Source organism: Hibiscus syriacus, unplaced genomic scaffold (assembly GCF_006381635.1).
Source record: "Hibiscus syriacus cultivar Baekdansim isolate YM2019G1 unplaced genomic scaffold, ASM638163v2 tig00110204_pilon, whole genome shotgun sequence".
In the NCBI taxonomy this organism is placed as follows: Eukaryota; Viridiplantae; Streptophyta; class Magnoliopsida; order Malvales; family Malvaceae; genus Hibiscus; species Hibiscus syriacus.
Window position 1 is genome coordinate 443,741 of NW_024062626.1, and position 20,934 is coordinate 464,674.

General features: G+C 35.0%; 1 protein-coding gene across 1 annotated transcript; it reads right to left on the reverse strand.

Annotated features, from left to right (window-relative positions):
* Positions 1–1,155: 1,155 nt before the first annotated feature.
* Positions 1,156–20,782, reverse strand: LOC120219093 (protein unc-13 homolog). Its single transcript, XM_039215941.1, is given in 28 exon segments — positions 1,156–1,456; positions 1,459–1,528; positions 1,860–1,955; positions 2,245–2,340; positions 2,421–2,498; positions 2,682–2,788; positions 2,862–2,966; positions 3,547–3,631; positions 5,029–5,207; positions 9,782–9,899; positions 11,100–11,171; positions 11,762–11,854; positions 12,850–13,005; positions 13,128–13,309; positions 14,605–14,689; positions 14,835–14,909; positions 15,913–16,143; positions 16,224–16,325; positions 16,693–16,902; positions 17,133–17,243; positions 17,378–17,396; positions 17,398–17,543; positions 18,150–18,303; positions 18,422–18,488; positions 18,768–19,089; positions 19,924–19,988; positions 20,092–20,267; positions 20,462–20,782. Coding segments are annotated over 28 exon segments (3,285 nt in total). The 5' UTR covers positions 20,470–20,782; the 3' UTR covers positions 1,156–1,379.
* Between the last annotated feature and the right edge of the window lie 152 nt (positions 20,783–20,934).

Here is a 20,934-nt window from a genome sequence, read left to right on the forward strand (position 1 = left end):
AAAGACAAATTACCCTTTTTAAAAGTGTAAATAAATTAGCACCGGTATGCGGCTCACCGAATAATTCAAACGCGATTGTTCTTTTCATCATTTGCCAATTATCTTGATCTAACCAATGTGACGTAACGGCTAAAAAAGAATTTCCGGTATTATGAGGGGAACTCCAAACGTCACATGTAAGCGACACACCATAACGGTGTTCTTGGAATCCTAAAATCATTTTTTCCCTCGCCGTACGCCACATTTTTATAGCATCTCTTCTAAGGGTAGTACGACTTACTTGAGTATAACGTGGTTGTATTAGTTGTTGAATTGTTGTCATGAAATCTTCATCATCAAAGTGGTCGAACGACAATGCTTTTGTAATCACAAACTTTGTAAACGCTTCTCGTAATTTTTTGTTGTCGTAAACAAAAACACCACCTTGCGGTGTAAGATTCGATTGACTAAGATCCGATCTTGAGCGAAGTGCCTTGCATGATTTTGTCAAATGGTTCTTCAACGTTGTGTTTCCTTCCGATACAAGCAACTTTAGACAAAGTTTACAACGCGCCCTCCTCGAGTCATTTGACATCTCACATAAATCGTAGTGATCCCAAATATCTTTGTTTCGAGTGTGTTCGATCACTCTCAGGACTTCAAGGTTTCCCCCGACGGAAGATTCAGCCGTGTTACTCATGATGAACAAAAAATTACAAAAATAAGATTTGAGAGATGTTTAGGTGTTCTGTAATAAGATTTGAAAAAGTTGTAATCAATCAAATACATCCCCAACCTATTTATACATGTTTAAGGTGACAAAATGCTAGTTTTTTAAACCCAGACCGATTTTTTTCCCGGATAAAAACCGGTTTTTTAACCGATTTTTTTCAAACCGGTTTTTTATCCGGTAAAAAAACCGATCTAGGTTTTTTTTTTCAAACCGGTTAAAATAACCGGTTTAAAAAAATCCAATCCGGTTAAAAAAACGATTTTTCCCAAATCCGGTTTCGGATATTTTTTTCGTAAAATCGGATATTCGAATTTTTTGTGCACCCCTACTTACGTATATGCTCACTCAAAATAAACAAATGAATGGATTTCTATGTTCTTGAAAGCTTAAAAGCTCAAACTCATATACGTGGGTATTTTAGAAAAAAAGAATTATTGAAAACATAGCTCCAATTGGCTCAAAAAAGTTTTCCATCGCATGTAGACACGTCAAATGTGAACAATTCAAACGTACAAAGAGGAGAGTAATTTAAAGATGTCATAAACAAAGATGAAAGAAAATCCAGTTGTTTTCTCTTACAAAGGGAGTGATGAACTTATATTCACATATTTGCCGCTTTCTTCTATGTCAAGTCGGATATCGAATCCCAGTTGAGTCATACTACGGCCTATGCAGAAGACTTGGGGATCTTATACTGCTTCTTGACAAACTGGGATGCCTCTGAATCAGCCCTGTGGCATAATATCTTAGTAGTGTCTGATTATCCGCACCTAGTCTGCCACTTGAAGATCTCAAATCCTCAACCAATTCTCGAGTCTGCAAATAATCAAGTCTGAAAAATTAATATCATGCCATGTAGTTTCGAAAAATATTCTTTAGCAGAAACTCTAAAAGATTATCCTGTGAAAAAAAATGGGATTGGCATAAAGTACCGGGGAAAAAACCGAAACAGGAGATAAATGTCGTCAATATGGTCAAAACACGAAATACATGGAAAAAACTTTAAAAAGGTAAACATATCCATATTGGACATGCCCATATCCGACACACACACGATACTACATAACATGACTAATAGCAACTATACATCCCACCTTTTTGAAAAGGGAGGTTTGAAACAGTCATAGTAAAAGGCACCATTTCTTACCTCCAATCCGTGCAACTTCACAACAAGCCGAACACGAGCAACTTGATTTTCAACAACTCCACGAGGAAGTCCATCACCTCCAGAAATAAAGAATTCCTAAGTAGATCAAATTCACGTGAATAGATTAGCGTCACTTCTATTGCAACTATTGCACTCAATACAAAATCATATAGAACCAGTAAGTCCAATCGGTTTATAGCACTTTTCGCCTAAAATATTGTGATGGAATCATTTTACCGCACTGTTAACCTAAAAAGGTTTCATTTCAAGGTCTAAGTTTTTCTAAACAAATGAGGCGCTTAAATCAGTGGAGAAATCTATGTTCAACATCATTAATATCACCACTATCATTGTCAAAATTGTTACTTTGATTTCCAGTGATCACCTTTAAGATCTCCAAATCCTCTTCCAATAGCTTTGCATCAGTTGGGAAGAAAACTCGTGATGGGCCTCCATCTAACAAAACCCGAAGTAACCCTTCCTAAAAAAGAAACATTTTGTCAAATAGAAATGCAAGCAGCAGTTTAAATTTTTCGTGAAGAAGAAGGCTTCGAGAAAGACCAGTGATGCTTGAAGAAGACTTGTCACTACTCGATCCCTTAGTGGCTCCACAATAATATCACATAGTTGATTTAGTTCCTGCAGTAGTTTCAGCCATATCTCAGCATCAATTATCACACATATTCAATAGACCCATATCAGCACATCAATAAATCTATATAACAAGTTCATAAAGAGCAAAACAAGATGTTTCACTCAGTCAAGCCTCTCTTTTTTTCCTTTTTTTTTTGGGGGGGGATGGGGTGTGGGGGGGGGGCTTACCACATCAAGCGGTTCAATAACTGCTTCCAACCTAGATTGAGAAACACTTGGTTTATACAAGTTCTCAATAAAAGGCTCCCTTAAATCCCAAAATATAATTTTAGTTCCTGCAACACACAAAAAGCACTTGATCAATGATCAATTCTGTTTCTGACAAAAATAAAATAAAATAGATATTACCAGCAAACTCCCTAATGCGGTCAATAGCAGAATTTATATCTTTCCTGCTTCCATCGAAGGTATCTTTCTGGGTTGAACTTTTAGATTTATCATCCATGGATTTCCCTACAGAAAGGTAATTTCAGTCTGACAAGCAAAATTCAAATTGTTTCAACGAGAAACTGCTTCATCACTGACATGGATTACTCAACATGTACAGATGGAAAAATATACATAGCATGCAGACGTATGAGAATTAAAGTAAAAACATGCCACAAAGTGAGAACCAAGCACCAGTCTATTCCCCAAACAATAGCCAAAATCAGGAATTTCAACCATTTGAAAAACGTATTGGTTTTGGATGTAGACCTTATTTTGGCAATAAAATTTTGGGCACTCTTTTCCTCCTTCCAATGACTATTGAGTTTTTTGGAGCTTGACGGTTATGAAGGGGTTTTTTTAATGAGGCCATATTCTTATAAAAAAATGCCTGTCAACTATTTGGGAAGCATTCAGTTCTCCAGACCAAATTTCGCCAACTATTCTTTTATTTTCATTTCCGTTATAGCTTTTGGAAGGCAAGAAGCATAATCATTTCAACGAAATATATTAATTGGAAAAGGTATAGATGCAAGAGCAACATGCATACTATTATTACTCGCATGAATGAAAATAGATGATATTAGTATGGACTTGCGATACATACTGATGTAGATTTTTTCATGGGGCCTTTTCCTTGTCCAGCGTTCCCAGATGCTATCTTCCAACTTGTTCAGTTGACTAATAGCATACTGCCAGTAGTAAAGATTCAAGTCAGAAAATATTCTTACAACAGCATCAGCGAATAAGTTCTCAAACGAGACAGTATATGAAGGGAAACAGAGGGGGCACTAGAGTATGATTTTAGTACAAATGAAGGAAGGACTTGGAAGGACATCATCACTGGATAATATTTAGAATATCAACAAACTAAAAATTCGAAATGTAAACGTTATCTTTTCATTATATGCCTTTGTCATTGTTGGCGATAAATAAAATAGATAAAAGTGTTGAAAGGAAAAAACATCTGATTTCAATGGGGAATCGTGTCTTTCTAAAGCAATACTTGAAAGATTACGTTTTCCCTGCTGTCTTTCTCTAACATGTTCTCCATGCTCTTGTGTTTTATGCTGAAACATATTTTTGTTATAATATTACAACAGTATACAGTCATACAGTATCATGGCAAGAAAAGAAATTTCAGTGGCATCATATAGAAATTTACCAATCCGCATTACATTTTTATATTATTAAAGTAGCTTTTGCAATATATCCAAATTTGATTGCTACTTTAACTAGTTACTAATTACTTCCAAAAGCAAGAAGCAAGAGCTGTCTCTGGACATAATAATAAACATAGAATTAAAAAATAATTTTATAGATAATAAATCTGCACGGTTTATAACATCCTCTGCATTTCACATTTTAATCAAATATGTTTAAACATGTGTTTTCCTTTTCTTGTTTCTTTTCTGAGAAAGAGCATGGCCATACTCATAATACGGAGTACAAAGACTTCTTAAGATTTTCTTGAAAACTGCACAAATACTCTATTGTCATAAAATTAATAAAAGGGAGAAAATATACTTATTTGACCCCTTCTTTTGGCTTTTAATTCTAATGGAGGCAATATGAGTATAAAACCTTTTCCCTAACATTTTTACCTACAATTAACCTTTTTAGAGTTGACCCCACTCAACACAATGTAGCTACACTGTACATATCACATATATACATTTCTACTCAAACTATTTCATTTGTTTCCCACTTATGACAATCTAGTTTAACTGCTTTTCCGTAAGAAGCTAGGCAGAGTGAATGCAAATCAACAGATTAATGCCCTATTGATGACTTGTTGGAAATATTGACTATTAAGTTGTCAATATATCACAACTTTGCTGTCCTGGTTTGATAAATATTAAATGGTCAAAGTACATGAAGTATGCCCACCAACATGAGGGGAAAAAATAAATGATTTTACCACCACTAATAATGATTCTCAGGAAGATTGATTAATCAATATTATTAAAAACACACACACACACACTAGAACCAACCCTATGCACACTCCCCCACTAAAAGAGAGAGAAGAAGAAGATAAAACCATTCCCATACATCTAAACAAGCAAAAACTGAAGCTTGAACTCACATATAAAGTGTTCAACTGAACACATAGGGTTGGTGTTGTCAGGACATTAATTTCAATGGACCTTCTCTGATCTGGCAGCCGAGAATCAAATAGTTCCTTCTTCACAAAAGCCTTTATCCCAGCTTCTCTTCTATATCGAGTGAGGACCGGCACAGGTGGAATTAGATCATCTTTGCTAGCTGCATTGTGAAACTCGCACATCAAGGTCTCGAAGTAGGGAGTGAAAAGAAAAACCAGCAGAAAAAAGGGTAGAACAGACTGAATAGTAGAACACAACTCAAAGAAAGAAAGCATCAAGATTCAAGAGAGATGTAAAAGACACAAAAGGTTGCAAAGGGCACTCTAGGTGCTAGAACCCTTATATTTCCTAAGGCGAAAGAAGTAAAAAAGAGCTCACCTAAATGAAGTAAAGCACAATATGTATATCTGTGTTTTTGTATGAATGTACGCAATATGTAATAATAAACTCACACATGAAGGTTTTATTTTTCTTTTGTTGGCCAACATACATGATTTCCTCATGGTTCCATGTCTCACGTTGAATATTCAAGTCATGAGAGGTAGAAAGTTTATCCCCTTTCTTACGTGTAAAGGTACATCTAATTTTTTTTATAGGAATTGAAGGCCTCGTTAAAAACCCCCTTCTTGATTAAAGGAGCTTGTAGAGAAGCTCCTTAATCAGAGGAAGGAGGAAAAGAGTGCCTTAAGATTTCATTAAAACATAAGAAATTACATAAGATACAATCAGAGAGCCACCCCCAACATAGAAAAAAAACCAAAAACAACCGAATACAACCTTCAACCATAACACTAACAGCCTAATCATCTCAGCTACAACAAACTTTAATATGACTAACCAGACTAAAAGCCTAAACTTGGCCCGAAATACAACACAACACAATACAACTAAAAAAGAGGCCAAAAATATTAGCTGACACAATCCATAGAAGCCAAAATCAAACACTAAAGCCATTAGCTTCCACACGAAAAGAGATGAACAAAACAAACTTCGAAAAAACTCTATCCGCCATTCTGCCACTAATTGCTCGACTTGACATCAGAGACCATCCGAACCTCCAACTCCATAATCAAATATCATATTCGAGTCCTCGAAAACTATTCAATACATAATGTTTCTTTCAATACTTCCACTGCTATAATGTTCCGAAATCAAAAACAATTGTGAGCCTTTAGACTCTAAATCCAAATCTTTCCCGATCTGTAAGGATTCTTTCGCTTCCTTCTTTTGTCTCTGCCACCTTGCTTGAAAATCATAATCATATAGGGATCTACCTTCAAGTTCAGGCCATTCTTCCTCACGTTGCACCTTACTCTGGTTATTCTTGCTACAGCAGTCTCTAGATAACCATTGGGGAGCCGAATATTTTCCTTGAAATATTTGGAGAGCTGAAATTATTGTTTTTCTCCTCCTTTGCTCTCCTGTTCTGCCTGGTCTCACCCTTGGATCTTTTGAATGCACAATTATTTATAAGGCATACATTAAACACATCCTCCACCACCTTAGACTCTACCCGACCATCCAACATGGGGAAATCTATTAAATAATCCTTCATTCCCTCATTAGCACGTGCAGTCTCACAACTTTTCCTTATGTCATTTTCTGCCTCTCTCCCCGCGTGATCCAGCACTTCCTCGTGTTCCACCACTTTCTCAATATTCGTTTGTGCCATCCCCTGACCAGCAACAACATTCCTCAGACCCATAATTAATTCCTCCCCTATGTTCCTTTCCTCCTCATCCTCACCCGACAAGTTGCTGCCTCTAGTTCTGTTCCCCATACAACATAATAGACTTTCTTCTTCCTCAGAACACCGCTCGGAATTCTTCTCCTCCGATGAGTCCACGCTTCTTCCTGCTTCCTCAACACCGGGAGGCTTTACTGGCGAGTCACCAACGAGTTCCCCCACTGTGGATAACGGGTAGGCAACTGCCTTTTCCATCAAGGACGAATCTACCCAGACAGATTCTGGGTTGAAACAAGGTTCAAACTCATAAACATAAACTGTATAGATCCATTCCCCGACTTTCAAATCGAAGTATTCTTCCACTCGAGCTTGGCAGTTCGTAGTTATCTGAAACAATGCCCTATCAAACGAGTCGGGATTTAAGGTCCCTTCCTCAATGGAGATAAGTTCTCCCCATTTGACTGCAATGTTTCTGAAGGTGGAATGACTTCACACAAACAGTGGGATCCCTTTGCACGATAGCCATGCCCGACGGCTGCTGCACTGAAAATTTTCCGACCACACTTCCACTTTGTCAAAGTAATTTTTCAACGCCCTAATCTGATTATTAAGAGCATAATCTCTGCTCTCTTCATCTTCAAAAATGATTAAAATTGCTAAACCACTTAACCTCATAATTTTCGGACCTAATATGCCTTCCTTGTGCATAAGAGCAGCCAACTCTTTCATTTTTAAAAATTTTCTGCACCAACCTACCAAGCTATTTCTGAGAGTTAAGAGCTTATCCTCGTCAACAACACCGACAATGGGAGCCTCTGAATGAGTATCTTCCTCCACTTTACTCTTGGCCTCAGCTAGTTTTGGACCAGTAAACTTCTTTCTCCAGAAAGCTTCACGAGGTTGAAATCTCGCCACGAAAACTCTAACTTTATTACCTTGAATCCTAGATCTATCAGCACAGTTGATAGCCATCCTTGCGTCCTCCAATCTGGTGAAACGAACAAAGCCAAACCTACTTCCTCCCTTGCTTCTTTTGTTAGGGATGAAAGAATCAACCACCTCACCATATCTATCGAATATTAGCCAAAGACCTTGATAATGAAGAAACTCTGGAATATTGAAGATGATCACCGTAACGCAATTTTTCCCAACAGATCTTTTCACCTTACTCGCCATAAGCAATAGTGTATGAGATTTACAAAGAAAGATTTTTTTTTTTAAAACGCCTAACCTGAGCGATATAAAGGTACATCTAATGGAAAATGTTAAACATTAAAGAGAACATCAATTAGGTAGGATTTTTGTTATCTGTCTATCACCTTGCAAAAAAACATGCCTAGGTGCACCAGGTGTGTGCCTTGTCAACACCGAGTAATTTCCCATAAGAAAATTTGAACTGCCATGATGTATTAAGATAAGCAATTGAAAACTGAAAAAGAACAGAGAAAATGAGCACTCGTATATCAAGGAGTTTAGATTAAGCAATTTTAACAATGGGTGGAATGGACATTAAAGAAAATTAAGGGGTTTACGTTTTTTTTTTGGCTTTCTTCAATATAAGGGTAAAGACAATAGAAAGAATAGAAACTAGGAAAAAAACTTGTTACTCTTTGACGGTATCACACAACATCCAAAGAGAAACAAACTAATATATTGACGAGAAGATTAAAAGCTCATTATTGTCTAGTAAGCACTTCTTGAGAAAGAGGATAAAACTCTACAATTTTGGTACTTAAATCAATAAAGATGAAGATTACAGCACTGAAAGTGTAGTAAGATAGTTAACCAGCAACTGATAGTACAGGCAAGTAACAATGTGAGGATTGACTAATATAAGAATATTTAATTTGATAATAATTCAGGATTTTTAGGTGATGGTCCATATTCAGCATCCACCCTAAAACCAATTGGTAAGGTGGAGAGACTCAAATTTAATATAAGATCAAAGGAAACCTAATACTAGCCGATGTGGGATAACACCACTTAATATGCCTCACGTATAGCTCACAGGGCCTACACTTGTACAACCTCACATGGGGTCATCAACGGTTAGGCAGGAAAAACAGCATAAAAGACCCTAGGTTTTGATACCATGTTAAGCATCCATTGGATTTAGGTTGGATACTTAACATGGTATCAAGGTCCAGGGTCTGTTGTTCTTCTACACGTGAAAGGGAGTGTTAACCGGTGTTATCTGACATCTGTTATTATGTATTAGTTTTCCTGTGGTCTTATATTAAAGTTGGGGCCCTCCACCTATTACCAATTTAGTCTTAAGTTGGATGCTTAACAGTCCAAAAACACTAAAATGTACTGAGTGCTCATTCTATAAATAAACTTGCAGTATCCAGATAGTTTAAAATTATCAACAATTTATATCATGTAAATTTTCCATCAACCACTTTAGGTCCAACTTTTAACTCCAGCTGATATGCAATGCTCATTCACAGGTTGCTGAAATTACCTAGTGCATCCACATGATTCAAGCCCCTTTGAAGTTAGAAGAAGTTGGTACTCAATGTTCTATGTTTTTAAATAGTGTAATCAGTGAAGCTTAACAGATGCAGGGAAAGCTCAAGCTCAACTAGATGACATTAGCATCCTAATCCTTTCTAGAATAAAACTTTTAACTCTAGCTGATATGCAATGCTCATTCACAAGTTCCTGAAATTGCCTAGTACATCCATATGATTCAAGCCCCTTTGAAGTTAGAAGTTGTTCCTCGATTGTTCTATGTTCTTCACTAGTGTAATCAATGAAGCTTAACAGATGCAGGGAAAAGCTCAAGCTCAACTGTTCCTGAGCTAGGTGACATTAGCATCCTAATCTTTTCTAGAATAAGACTTTCAGCAATTCGTTTTCAACTGTAACTAACGCAACCCAGTGTTTTGTGCTACTTTTTTATTGTATTTTACGACAGATTAGTAAAATATAAATATTGACTACCACAAATACCAAAAAAATGAAGGGAAAAAACACTCTAGTTCCTTTCATGTAAATGACAGTCAAATCCATCAACTTAGAATGTTAACATAAAGGATACTGACCTAAATTATCCACAATATGATTTGCATATACTTGGAATGCATTATCAATGCCACGAAACAAAGCATTCAGTTCCATAAGCCTCATGGGAACTTTAATACCAAAAAATTGATCAACTGTCTGCACCCAAAAATAAAAAAGAAAGTAGAATGTACTATTAATATCTCCAGAATGAGAAAAACATCCATGGGGAGAACAAGATATAAAAGAAATGAATCTGATTTCAAAATTATGAGATTCCAAGAGCCTGTGAAAAATGTTTTCTAACTAATAACAACCAAATATTTGTTAGAGATTAACCAATGTCTTTCATTTCAATAATATCAAACTCCAAAAGTTAAATAACTAAAACTAGTTAATTACTCGTCAAAATCCATACTATTACCATTCGGAATAAAACCACTCATCTTTTTTAGTTAAAAACAATTAATGGATCAATTAATTAAAACAGATAAAGTAGAGATCATATCTGCAGCTAATACTTTAGGGAGAACAAAGCAAATATGTCAGTGTAAATGTACAGTAAATTCAGATCATTTTCCAGTTTATTTTTTCCCATTACCATCTTAGTTCCTAAGTAACAGACACAATTCTCTAAAAGCATTTAATCAAATTATACAAATCATTAAATATCTTTAGACAGTCCAAGTAGGCTGGTACAAAGCAACCTTTATAGATTCCAAGGGGATTAGTAGCCATCTTATAGGCAAAATCACATTTGAAACTCTGACTGTTACTATATTGTTTCAAGGACTGGCTACATCGACTCTGAATCAATAATTTATTCCAGATCTGACACCAACTAAAGCAAATGTATACAGATTTCTGAACTTCATACATAGATTTTTTCCTTTAAATTTGCAAAATATTAGAACAAGAAACCGCATGAATGACTTCAAATAGACAGATGATTTAAGAAAATACACAAGAACCATCTAGAATCTGGTAATTCAAATGCATAGAATACTAACGAACAAAAAGATGATTACAAGTGTAAAAATTTAGGATATGTCAACTCTAGACAGAACAAAAAGGTTTTCAATTGTTTTCCAACAGAAAATAGGTGTGAATAGTTAAAGATGAAAACACATTTTCAAAGAGGGAAAACATGGGAATATGATGAAAATAACAAAAGTTGTTCTCGCTTCTCAGAAGCAAAGCAAATAGTCAACTTTATGATATCCGGAGTTTCGAAAAATAACAAACTATAGGAAGAACCCTGATAAATATCATGCATCAAATAATAACTGCTTCATGTAAACAGATTAGAAATCTATTAAGCCCAAAAGGGGCCAGTAAAAGAAATATGAACGTTCATACCTCCTCAACAATCCGATAAACTTCCACAATTGAACTCCCATGCCGCTGTTGAGGTGATATTGGGTCCCATCGCTAAAAGAAAAAATAAGCTTTATAAACAATGAAAGACATCAACCAACATACAAAACCAAATCCGAGTACGTACATCTAGCTAATAATAACAAAACTTTCCCATGATTAAACAGACCAATAAGCTTTCAACAGGAAAAATCGGGACAAATCAACTCAACTTAGAGGAAAAAAAACTACAATTCTGCACAACATCCCAACCAATTTACGTTGCAAGCTTTTGTTGTTACCACACTCACATATTTGGTCAATTCTACTTTTTCAACTTTATTAGATCTACCATGGATTTTCAGTTCACAAAACATTCTGTACCACAAGGGTCCAATGCTCATTAACAGTACCATGCCTGGATACTCTACCTTTACCTATCAATTTTTAACCCTATCCCACTAGTAGAAAAGTAAATAGAAAAGGTTCAAGCTGTTAGGGGAGGGGGGGCTATGCAGCAACAACTGAAACAAGTACGATAAAAAAATATTCATTTCTAAATCAAAGGTAAGAGGAGAGAAAGAGAGAGAGACAGATGGCAAACAAAAAAAGAAAGGGGAAGACATGGGTTTTGAAGAGAATAAAAAAATCAAAAATTTGTTTACCTCTTGTTGAAGAGTCCGCTCCACCCAACCTACAATTCTTCCCAACTGTGAATTAATCCATCGCAGCACCACTGTTCCAGAAACAGATTCAATCTGAAAATGGAAAAAAAAAATGCATCTTTAGTGGGGGAGAATAGTAAAAAGAATTGAGAGAAAATAAATAGACAGACTATACTGGACAGAATCTTTTCCTATCAACATTAATACAATTCTTTCAAGCTGATCTTGAGATAATGACAAAAAACTATATTGATCATGTAGTCGCAAAGGAGAAGCATATCATTATGTACTCAAAACAGTAACAACGATGGCTCCCAAGCATGAACAAGAAACTCCTATATTTAGCCTTGAAGTAGCCAAAAGAAAACCTAAAAAGAAAATCATTTGAAACTATCCTTTCCAAAGTTTCTACAACTACTCATCAGTTAACCACATGAAAGAATTCTATAAAAACACACACATTAAAGAATAAGATTCAACTGCATCTTTATAAATAACTGGAGATACATGAAGGAAGCACTTTCAAGTTCAACAAACTCACAACCAAGGATCAAAACTGCAGTCTCTCATAATATAAGTCTTTATTATGCTAGGGATATTTCAATCAATCAAACAAAAAATATATATAATACTCTAATTAATTGCCGCTTCTGATATTTTTCTTTATGAAAAAAATGATACAAAAGCAAAGAAGCTCTTTAAATAATTAAAAAAATCAGATAAAAGGAATAACTTTATTTCCCTTAATACCGAACAATTAGCTGTATTTACTTTGAGCCAATTTTAATCAAATATGAGGATATCATATGATTCAGTGCTTTAACTACTTTATCAAATAATCTCTTTTTTAAAATAAACTACTTATTCTTTTCTTCAAACTTTTGCATGCAAAAAGAACAACAAAACCTGGATAACATAAATGTACCATTGAAATACAACGGAGCAACCAAGTATTGGACTATCACCAATGTGAAAGGATATTTCTTTTATCAGCTCCGATTCTAAAGACTCGAAGTCATAGCCACAGAAAGATATTCTGCTGCTTATTATTAGAATAAAAACTAGACAACAAAATCCAGCTATCTCACCTGGTATGGGTTTAGCTTCCTGAAATGGATCTCCACATTATCACCTTCACAAGCAGATTTTATGAGGTCTAGTATATACTGCTCAAGGTTATCAGCAGCAGGAAATACGGATACAACATCCTCAGTCAAATGTTCAGCACTATCAACAAAAGGTTTCTGGACAATATAAGCATCGATAAGAACACAAAGTTAAAAATAACAAATAATGAAGCTTATGATGTACTATAATCGGACTAGATAAGCTAAAACATACATAGAGTTGTTATGTCTCAGCTTACCAACTTGTTCCCATAAAACTTGTGTAAAAGTGAAGCTGCAACAATAGTTGCATGCGGATGCCTCTGACATAAAATTGGCATGAAAATTGTAGAATCTTTTTTCAGAATTTTCTTGACCTCCTCTGCAAGCAATGCCAAAGGATGTTCAGCCATTGTGTCTGATTATCAACAGCTTGCAATATCTGTCCAAAGAAACAAAGATACTCAAATTTAACATGCCTTCACAGGATGGAAACAAAGCTAGCATGAAGTTTTGAATATTTTACGAGTTTAATTTACTTGTAAGAAATAACATCAAAAGCAGACATTGTTGCCTGTTGGATTATATGCAGATCCAGCTCAAGTCTCGAGTTCAAGTTGAGTGATGGATTCTAGAAGTTAGTTGGGCTCCAGCTGTAACTGATCCGTTTGACAGCAAGCCCAATCGGTTATTTTTGTTCTATTCAATAACTGAATCTGTTAGGAAATTTAGTATAGATTGATGTACTGAGCACAAAGCTCAAGTACAGACGTATTTTGTAATTTATTCAATAAAATTCCCAAATGTGTTCTATGTTTTTGCTAGGGTTTCCTTTGTCAATTCTACTCTGTTGTTGAATGTTTAATCGCTGTTGATTCAATCTCGTCAGCATTGACAACCACAGGAGGAGCTTCAACATTGCTCATGAAATTGAAAGCGAGAACTTTATCATTTAAAATTTGAGCTTCTAAACCATGGGATTCAATTGGAGAGATATCTTATGGTTGGTTTTCCGACTAACTTAATGGATAAATGGTTTCATAATTAAGTTGGATTATGTTCTTTGGATGGATGAGTTGTTTTGTTTGAATATAGATGATATGCTCAAATAACTTGAATTGGTTAATCAAGTAAGCTATTATGAAGTCAGTTTTGCACATGCTTAGAGATTAATGACTTGCATCAAAAGAAACAAATAATATAAGTTAGTAACAATGGGGAATTTCAGCATAGTTTATCAATCAAATTTAATTAGTTTTGGTTAGATTTTAATCGTTTACACAATTGGCTTGACTTTAAGTCATACATGCTCTATTATTATGGTTGTTATGTGCTATGTTACAGCAGCTTAACAGTGTTATATGCTATGTTACAGCAGCTTAACAGTTTCAGTCACCTTGAAAAGAACAGATATTTGAGTTTCATCCTACAAAATTAAGAATTAACGTTGGTAAATCTGTTTACAGGGGCTACATAAACCATGTCCCTATGGTAGGCATATAATTTATCCAGGTTAACATATGATTCCTGTGGTAGGAGTATATCAGATGCAGACAAAAGAAAGGGACACTTGTGTGAACCATAATGGATTTTATTCTAAGTGAGTTCAGATTCATTCTGTAATTCATATATTTTCCTGAGCCTTTGCAGGTTTTTTCCCCCTCTATTAGGCATCTTGATTACGATACAAATAAGAATATATGAACCAGAAAAATTATAAACATTGGGCAAAAACACTTACCCTAGCAAATGAATTCTTAACTGATGAAGATATATATAATTCTATCTGATCTCTATCTGAGACAGTGGAAGATTGCACACCCTGCAGAAAATATTGAAATGTAATTCACAATACTCAACAGATAAGAGGAAACAACAAACTAGAGATCTAGATAGAAAACACGGGGCGTCTTGGACACTGCTCATATGGTGTAATATGTAAATTAAAGAGTAAATGTACAACATACAATGTCAGATTCTTCCAAAAGAAGTCTTCTAACAATCATTGCAATTGTTACTATATCCTCCATTACCATTGATCCCTACAAGTCAAATGAGAAGTATTATGATACTGGCATATCCAACAAAAATAAGGATAACAAAAATCATTAAAGATAGTTCATGAAGCAACGAACAGATCCAAATTCAGAATAGCTTAAGAAAAGCAAATGCCAAGCCGTTCATATATGTACCCATGTTTGCAAATGTATCTAAACATACAGATATAGATGTGTGTATCTGTTTCCATGTACACACACATGCTCATGCAGCTGAATAGATAAAACCAAGGAATTCACTGATTGGCAAAATGGAACATATTTAAACTGTCGACATTATCAGCACGATGTCCTAAAGCATTTTAAGAAAAGAAATATGGACATTTAGCAGCGTCAACTTTTGAGTGTTCCTCTTATCTTGTCTAATTTCATATCATATTGATTCATGAAACATATATAAAAATAAAAATTAAACTAATACAATTGCACATCCACAAAAGATATAATGCAGGGCCACATAAACACACACATGGCTGCTGAGCTAAATTAAAACTGTTAATGTTAGTCCATCCATACTTTGCTTTAAGCCTAAAGTCAAAACCTTGAATCCAAAGTTCATACAGAAAAAAAATTAAATGATGTTCTTTACACAAAGCTCCTTGTTGACCCTATTTAAAGCATGCCAAACAATAAAATAGCTTTAGATGATTCTAGACAAGTTAATAAGGTAGTTACTCCAGAGTAAGTAATTTATACACATGATTCATTAGAAGCAAAGAAAATTCAGTTAAAAATTTCAGCAAGAATTACATTCAGTAATAAACTATAAATCCAAATTATAGTTTGCACTGCAGTCAAGCAATTAGCACATATTTCATTAATATGGTGCAAATATTTAGATCCATTTAAGTTTTAACAATCATGATTTGCATCACAGAACAAATAACATATCCACAAAACAACCATTAACAAGAAATTTTCTTATGAAGGACAACTCCTACAAATCACATTCTTATCTAGGAGTATCACCATGAACAATTAACCAAACCTCAGCAAAGTTCAAGTGGTAGTCTCCTAGTTGCTTATCAGCCCATTTCTGGATGGGTGATAAGAATGATTGTAAGAAAGAAACATCACGAGAACCCTCTTCACCATCAATTCTGACATGCAAGCTTTTTAAGTGTAACCTCTCCTGTGGGCCTCGTTCTTCTTTCAGTGGTATTTTCTTCAACTGGTCAATGGCATGTCGCAAAATCCCTTGCTCACTTGTGATAACATACTGTGATCAAAAAATCAATATCTAACACTATATCAATTGAAATTATAAAACACGGGATGAAGTAAGCCAATCAGTGATACCTGACGAAATAAAATCCAAGCATAGCAAGTGTAATGGATGGTCTCTGTTATTCCCAAAACACGCCAGGTTGACTTTAAGAGCTCAAGAATTTCTTCCACTTCCTACAAATACAATGGGCTTCAATCGGTTATACTAAGATCATATTTTAGCTACAACAGATTATCTTATCCTTGTAAAAGTAAAATGTATAATCATGATCATTCTTTTATACCCTTAGAGTATATGTATGTACCCTACAGATTACAAGAGTCCTGTCGGTCAAACACTAACACCATTGTTCAGATAGGTATTGTATAACAATTAGCCAAAAAGAAAAGGGGAAGGGGGCAGGACAACAAAATAAATTCATTGATCCATCAACTCATTTTTAAAATGAATAAATGAATGAAACAAAACAAAAACTTTTGCAATTTTAGACATCAGCTTATTTGGTGTCATGTCAAAATTGGCAACTAATCAAGTACTAACCTCAGTCAGCTTTCCCTCATCTAAAACATCAAACACACTGACAAGCAGTTTCTCATAAAGTCTGACATTCAGATGATAACCATCTGCCCAGTGGCATACTTCTCCAGTTAAGTCACCCCGAGCTGGCCTCTCAGCAAGAGGGATAGCTATATCTCTTAGGGATCTCAAACTTTCTGTTCTTTGGACTTCACCCGTGGAAGGTGGAAAAGCCTAACATCAAAGGGAGAGAAATCAAACCAAGACGATAATGAACATTAATAATAGAGCTATTATACACAAGTACTTTGTTATGAGTAATTCTAGGGACTGGATAAATACATTTAACACATCAAAGAAAACAATGCTAATAAGACTAAATCAGTCAACAGCATTATAATGCCACCTGATATCACAATATACAAGATAGTAAACCATCTCAATGCTAAGTCAACAAGAACTACCTCAGATTCCTCAATCTTTGCCAAAAGAATCCTAAACTCACTGGTCTTCCGCCCAGATTCCCCGAATCCAACAGCAGGGTGATTGACAAGCCCCTCTGCCAACATGTTCAACTACAATAGAAAAAAGTTCAAAAAAATATTAGTCTGATATAATCATACCAATAACATTGCAATTTGGTGTAGGAAGAAAGCTTGAAAGGCCAAGGGGGGGCAAGGAAAAGGACACAAAAAGGAACAACATTTACCTGCCTTTTTTGCCACCTTATATGCTTTCTTGTCAGAAAATTCTGTGCGTGAAATACAAGACAATAGTTCCAGAGGAATCAGTAGTGTGTCCATTCTTTTCCCAACTTTCCCTGAAAGAGCATTAAGCAATCCTTGTCTCGTCCTAATGTCCATTGCCTCAGAAATCTGTATCCATCAATATTAAAATAAAATATCTATAACTCACATAGTCTGTTGGTAAAGTGTTGGACTTCTAGTTCAAATGACAAGGGATCAAACCCTGGCAATCTCAGGTATCCAAAAACTATATATCAAAGAACTATAATCAACAACAAATAGTGCAACTTCATGTAACATACTCATTAGCATAAGAAAATGCAATTGTAGAAACATTTCTTTAATCCATCAAAGGACTACCTAGAAAACAATTTGCATCTAAAATATCAAAAAGACATTGTGGTTTAAGTGTATGAAAATAAAGTTAATACCAGAATCCCCTATGGCTGCATTTACCTTTTGCCAGCAAACAAAAGAAATGGATGAGTTTTAAAGGAATAACAACAAGATTATAAACTTAAGTTTTCTGCAATTACACCTTTGGGTGAAAAAAGGTATGTTGTTGTCACTAATTCCTCTATGTTCAAATTGTTTTGTATAACAAATGTGTATTAAATCATAGAACTTTATTCATGCATCTCCAAATGACAGCTAGAAAATCATGTGTAGGAGATACCAATGTAGAACACATATATCAATAAAGACAACCATGTGAATGAATCCGGTTTTAAATACCTCCATCTGGACACGCATTGTTTCCAATAAACCAACCAGTCCAGGTGCATTTTGAGACTGCGACATAATATTCTCATTCTTACTCCGCCCAAGCTTCTTCATCAACCTGGAACGCTTATCTTTCCTCTTCTCTTTTGATGGCACAATTAGACCCCTGATTTATAGATCAATATTGAAGAAAGTGAACCAAGAAAATAATTTTAAAATAAGTTAAAAATATATTTAAGAATTTCATATAAACGAACATCAGCAAGTCAAAAAAGGAAACTTACCCAGAAGCACCAGCACAAGCTAAAAGAATCTCGTATGCTGTTTCGCGGAGATCATCATCTGTTATACCTGAAACAACAAAGTCATCCAAATTTAAATATTGTCATTGCATCCTTATTGATAAAATACTTCAAGAATTGCAACTAAATAAGTATAGCATCTAGATCATAATATTAAAAAACTCAAAAATACTTCTCATCTAAAATGGAACTCCCAACACCATAGTCAACACCCTATTGAAGCATATGAATATTTTTATTTCCAAGGAGATGCAGACTAAGGAAGTGACACCCATATGCATGCTCCAGCAATTGGCAGGGCCATGCATGTTTAAGGAATCATCATTACCTGTAGCAAAAGGCAACTTCAGTATAAGATCACCAACATCATTTGGGTTACGCCTTGAAATTTTGAGACTATTAACTTCCTCAAGATCATCCTCCTCCTCAAAATCTTCAATATCATCCACAGTTAACTCTTGAACATGTGCAGAATCAAAAGACTCTGATCTTGATACAGTTGACACAACAGGAGATGGTGCAAAAACAGGTGCTGATGGTGTTGGTAATGATATCGCAACAGGGATAGGTGGTGGTGCCCTTCTTGGAGGTGAACCTGAGAATTCAGGATTTGTAACCAAATAGAATTCACCAGCAGAATCACCACTATTCTGAAAGAGGAAAAAAGATTAAGATGTAAAAGATTAGCGGACAAAAGGAAATGTATAAATGTCTACCAAGGATCAGAATGGAAGAGTTTCACAACATCCAACAACCTAGCTGACAATTTGTAATCAGATCTATAAGACTCTACATTTCTTGAAGTCCCTCTGCCCAAAACCTGTGTCCGATGCATATTTGAACATGGGTATTGGGATATGGCCTCCAAGGACCCACCAAATACATGGAAAACTCTGTAAAATAATTAAAAATGCTTGTGTTGGACAAAATACCCATATCCAGCACTCTAACTTTAATTCAAGTAAAATAAATTATATTTTTTTTTCATATCCAATATCATTATTTGTTAAAATGGGTCACTCGTAATTCCAGTTTTTTACTTGACATACTGAAAAACAAAGTAACCAACAACAAAGTAGCACAATCAACGCATGCCCTTGTGTCAGTCCACACACATTTCAACGAAAATCTAACCAAGGCTAGATCTTTCCCTTTAATACCCCAGATCAAACCCCAAGCCAAAGCTAATCTTGTTGCTACTTTTGCTACATAATAATGCCCTATTTGCATTTTGCTTCCTGTAATTTTTTAGTATAAATTAACATAAACTAAAATGCAACAACAATCTCAAAAAGTTATTTTTTTATATTAAAACAATCTTTTTTGTTACAAAACAGCATTCTTAACTTTTATAGTTCTTCAAACTATTATGTAATTCTATTTCTTTCTTCTTTGATTAGTTAAAAAAACAAGTAGCAAAATAGATAACCAAACAATACCAAAAATCATGCGTAATATATGATGCAACAGAAGTAAATTATTACCATTTGGGGCAGCGCCGTGTGATCATGATAGTCTCTAATAGCTTCAGAGAGCTCCAACATTCCTCCTAAACTTAACAAAATAGTTATCATCAAAATTAAAAGAACACAGATCTCATATAACATTATACTAATCTAGCAGAAACAGAAAGAAATTTGTTCCAGACAAACCTTTTTTAATGCAGCTTAGCACGTAATCAACACTAACTTGATCCAAATCTACATCATCAAGCGTAACAGCACCGGGAGGCATTACCACTTTCTTAACTAAGCTACCAGAGAGTATAAAATCTAACAATATTCGCCTGTCGCGCCTGTAGCGCTGTAGGAGCTCCACAGCACTCTCCCTATTTTCCAACAAAGACACAAATTAACAATGCTCTTATTTCTAACAAATCATTAAAGCATAACACTAATTCCAACGCGATTACTTTACACAAAGATTAAAATCTTGTCTCTTAATTCTTCAGAGAAATTACAACTTTAAATAAAATAAAGCAACAATAAATTAGAAAATGAACTAGAAAGGAAAGATACTTACTCTTCCATGGCTACGGAACTGACAATCTCGCAGAATCTAATGACAGTGTAATTCCAATTTAGTTTAATCCAGATAAAAGAAATTGATTAGAAGGCATAATCCTGGTAAATCAGCTTATTTTAGCACAAAAAAGAGAGAGATTCAACTAAATCACATTAAGAAAAAAGTAGGGGAAATTAAGAAAACCAAAGCAAATTTTGTAAAATGAAGAGATCTGGAAGAGTCAAAGAGAAGGGGTATTAAAGAGAAGTCAATAAATTAGGAAATGAATTGAATTTGAAATGGATAATATAGGGAGACTGTTGATTCCTTAAGGAGCGAAGAGAAAATGGTTGGTGGAGTAAATCTGAAGCTTTCTTTTTATTAGATGTTCGAGGATGGTGAGATGAAATGTCGAAATTGGCCTTATATTCTTCATTTTAATTAACTAGGTAAAGTTACGCACTTAGTCAATCAATTTTAGCTTGCTTCTG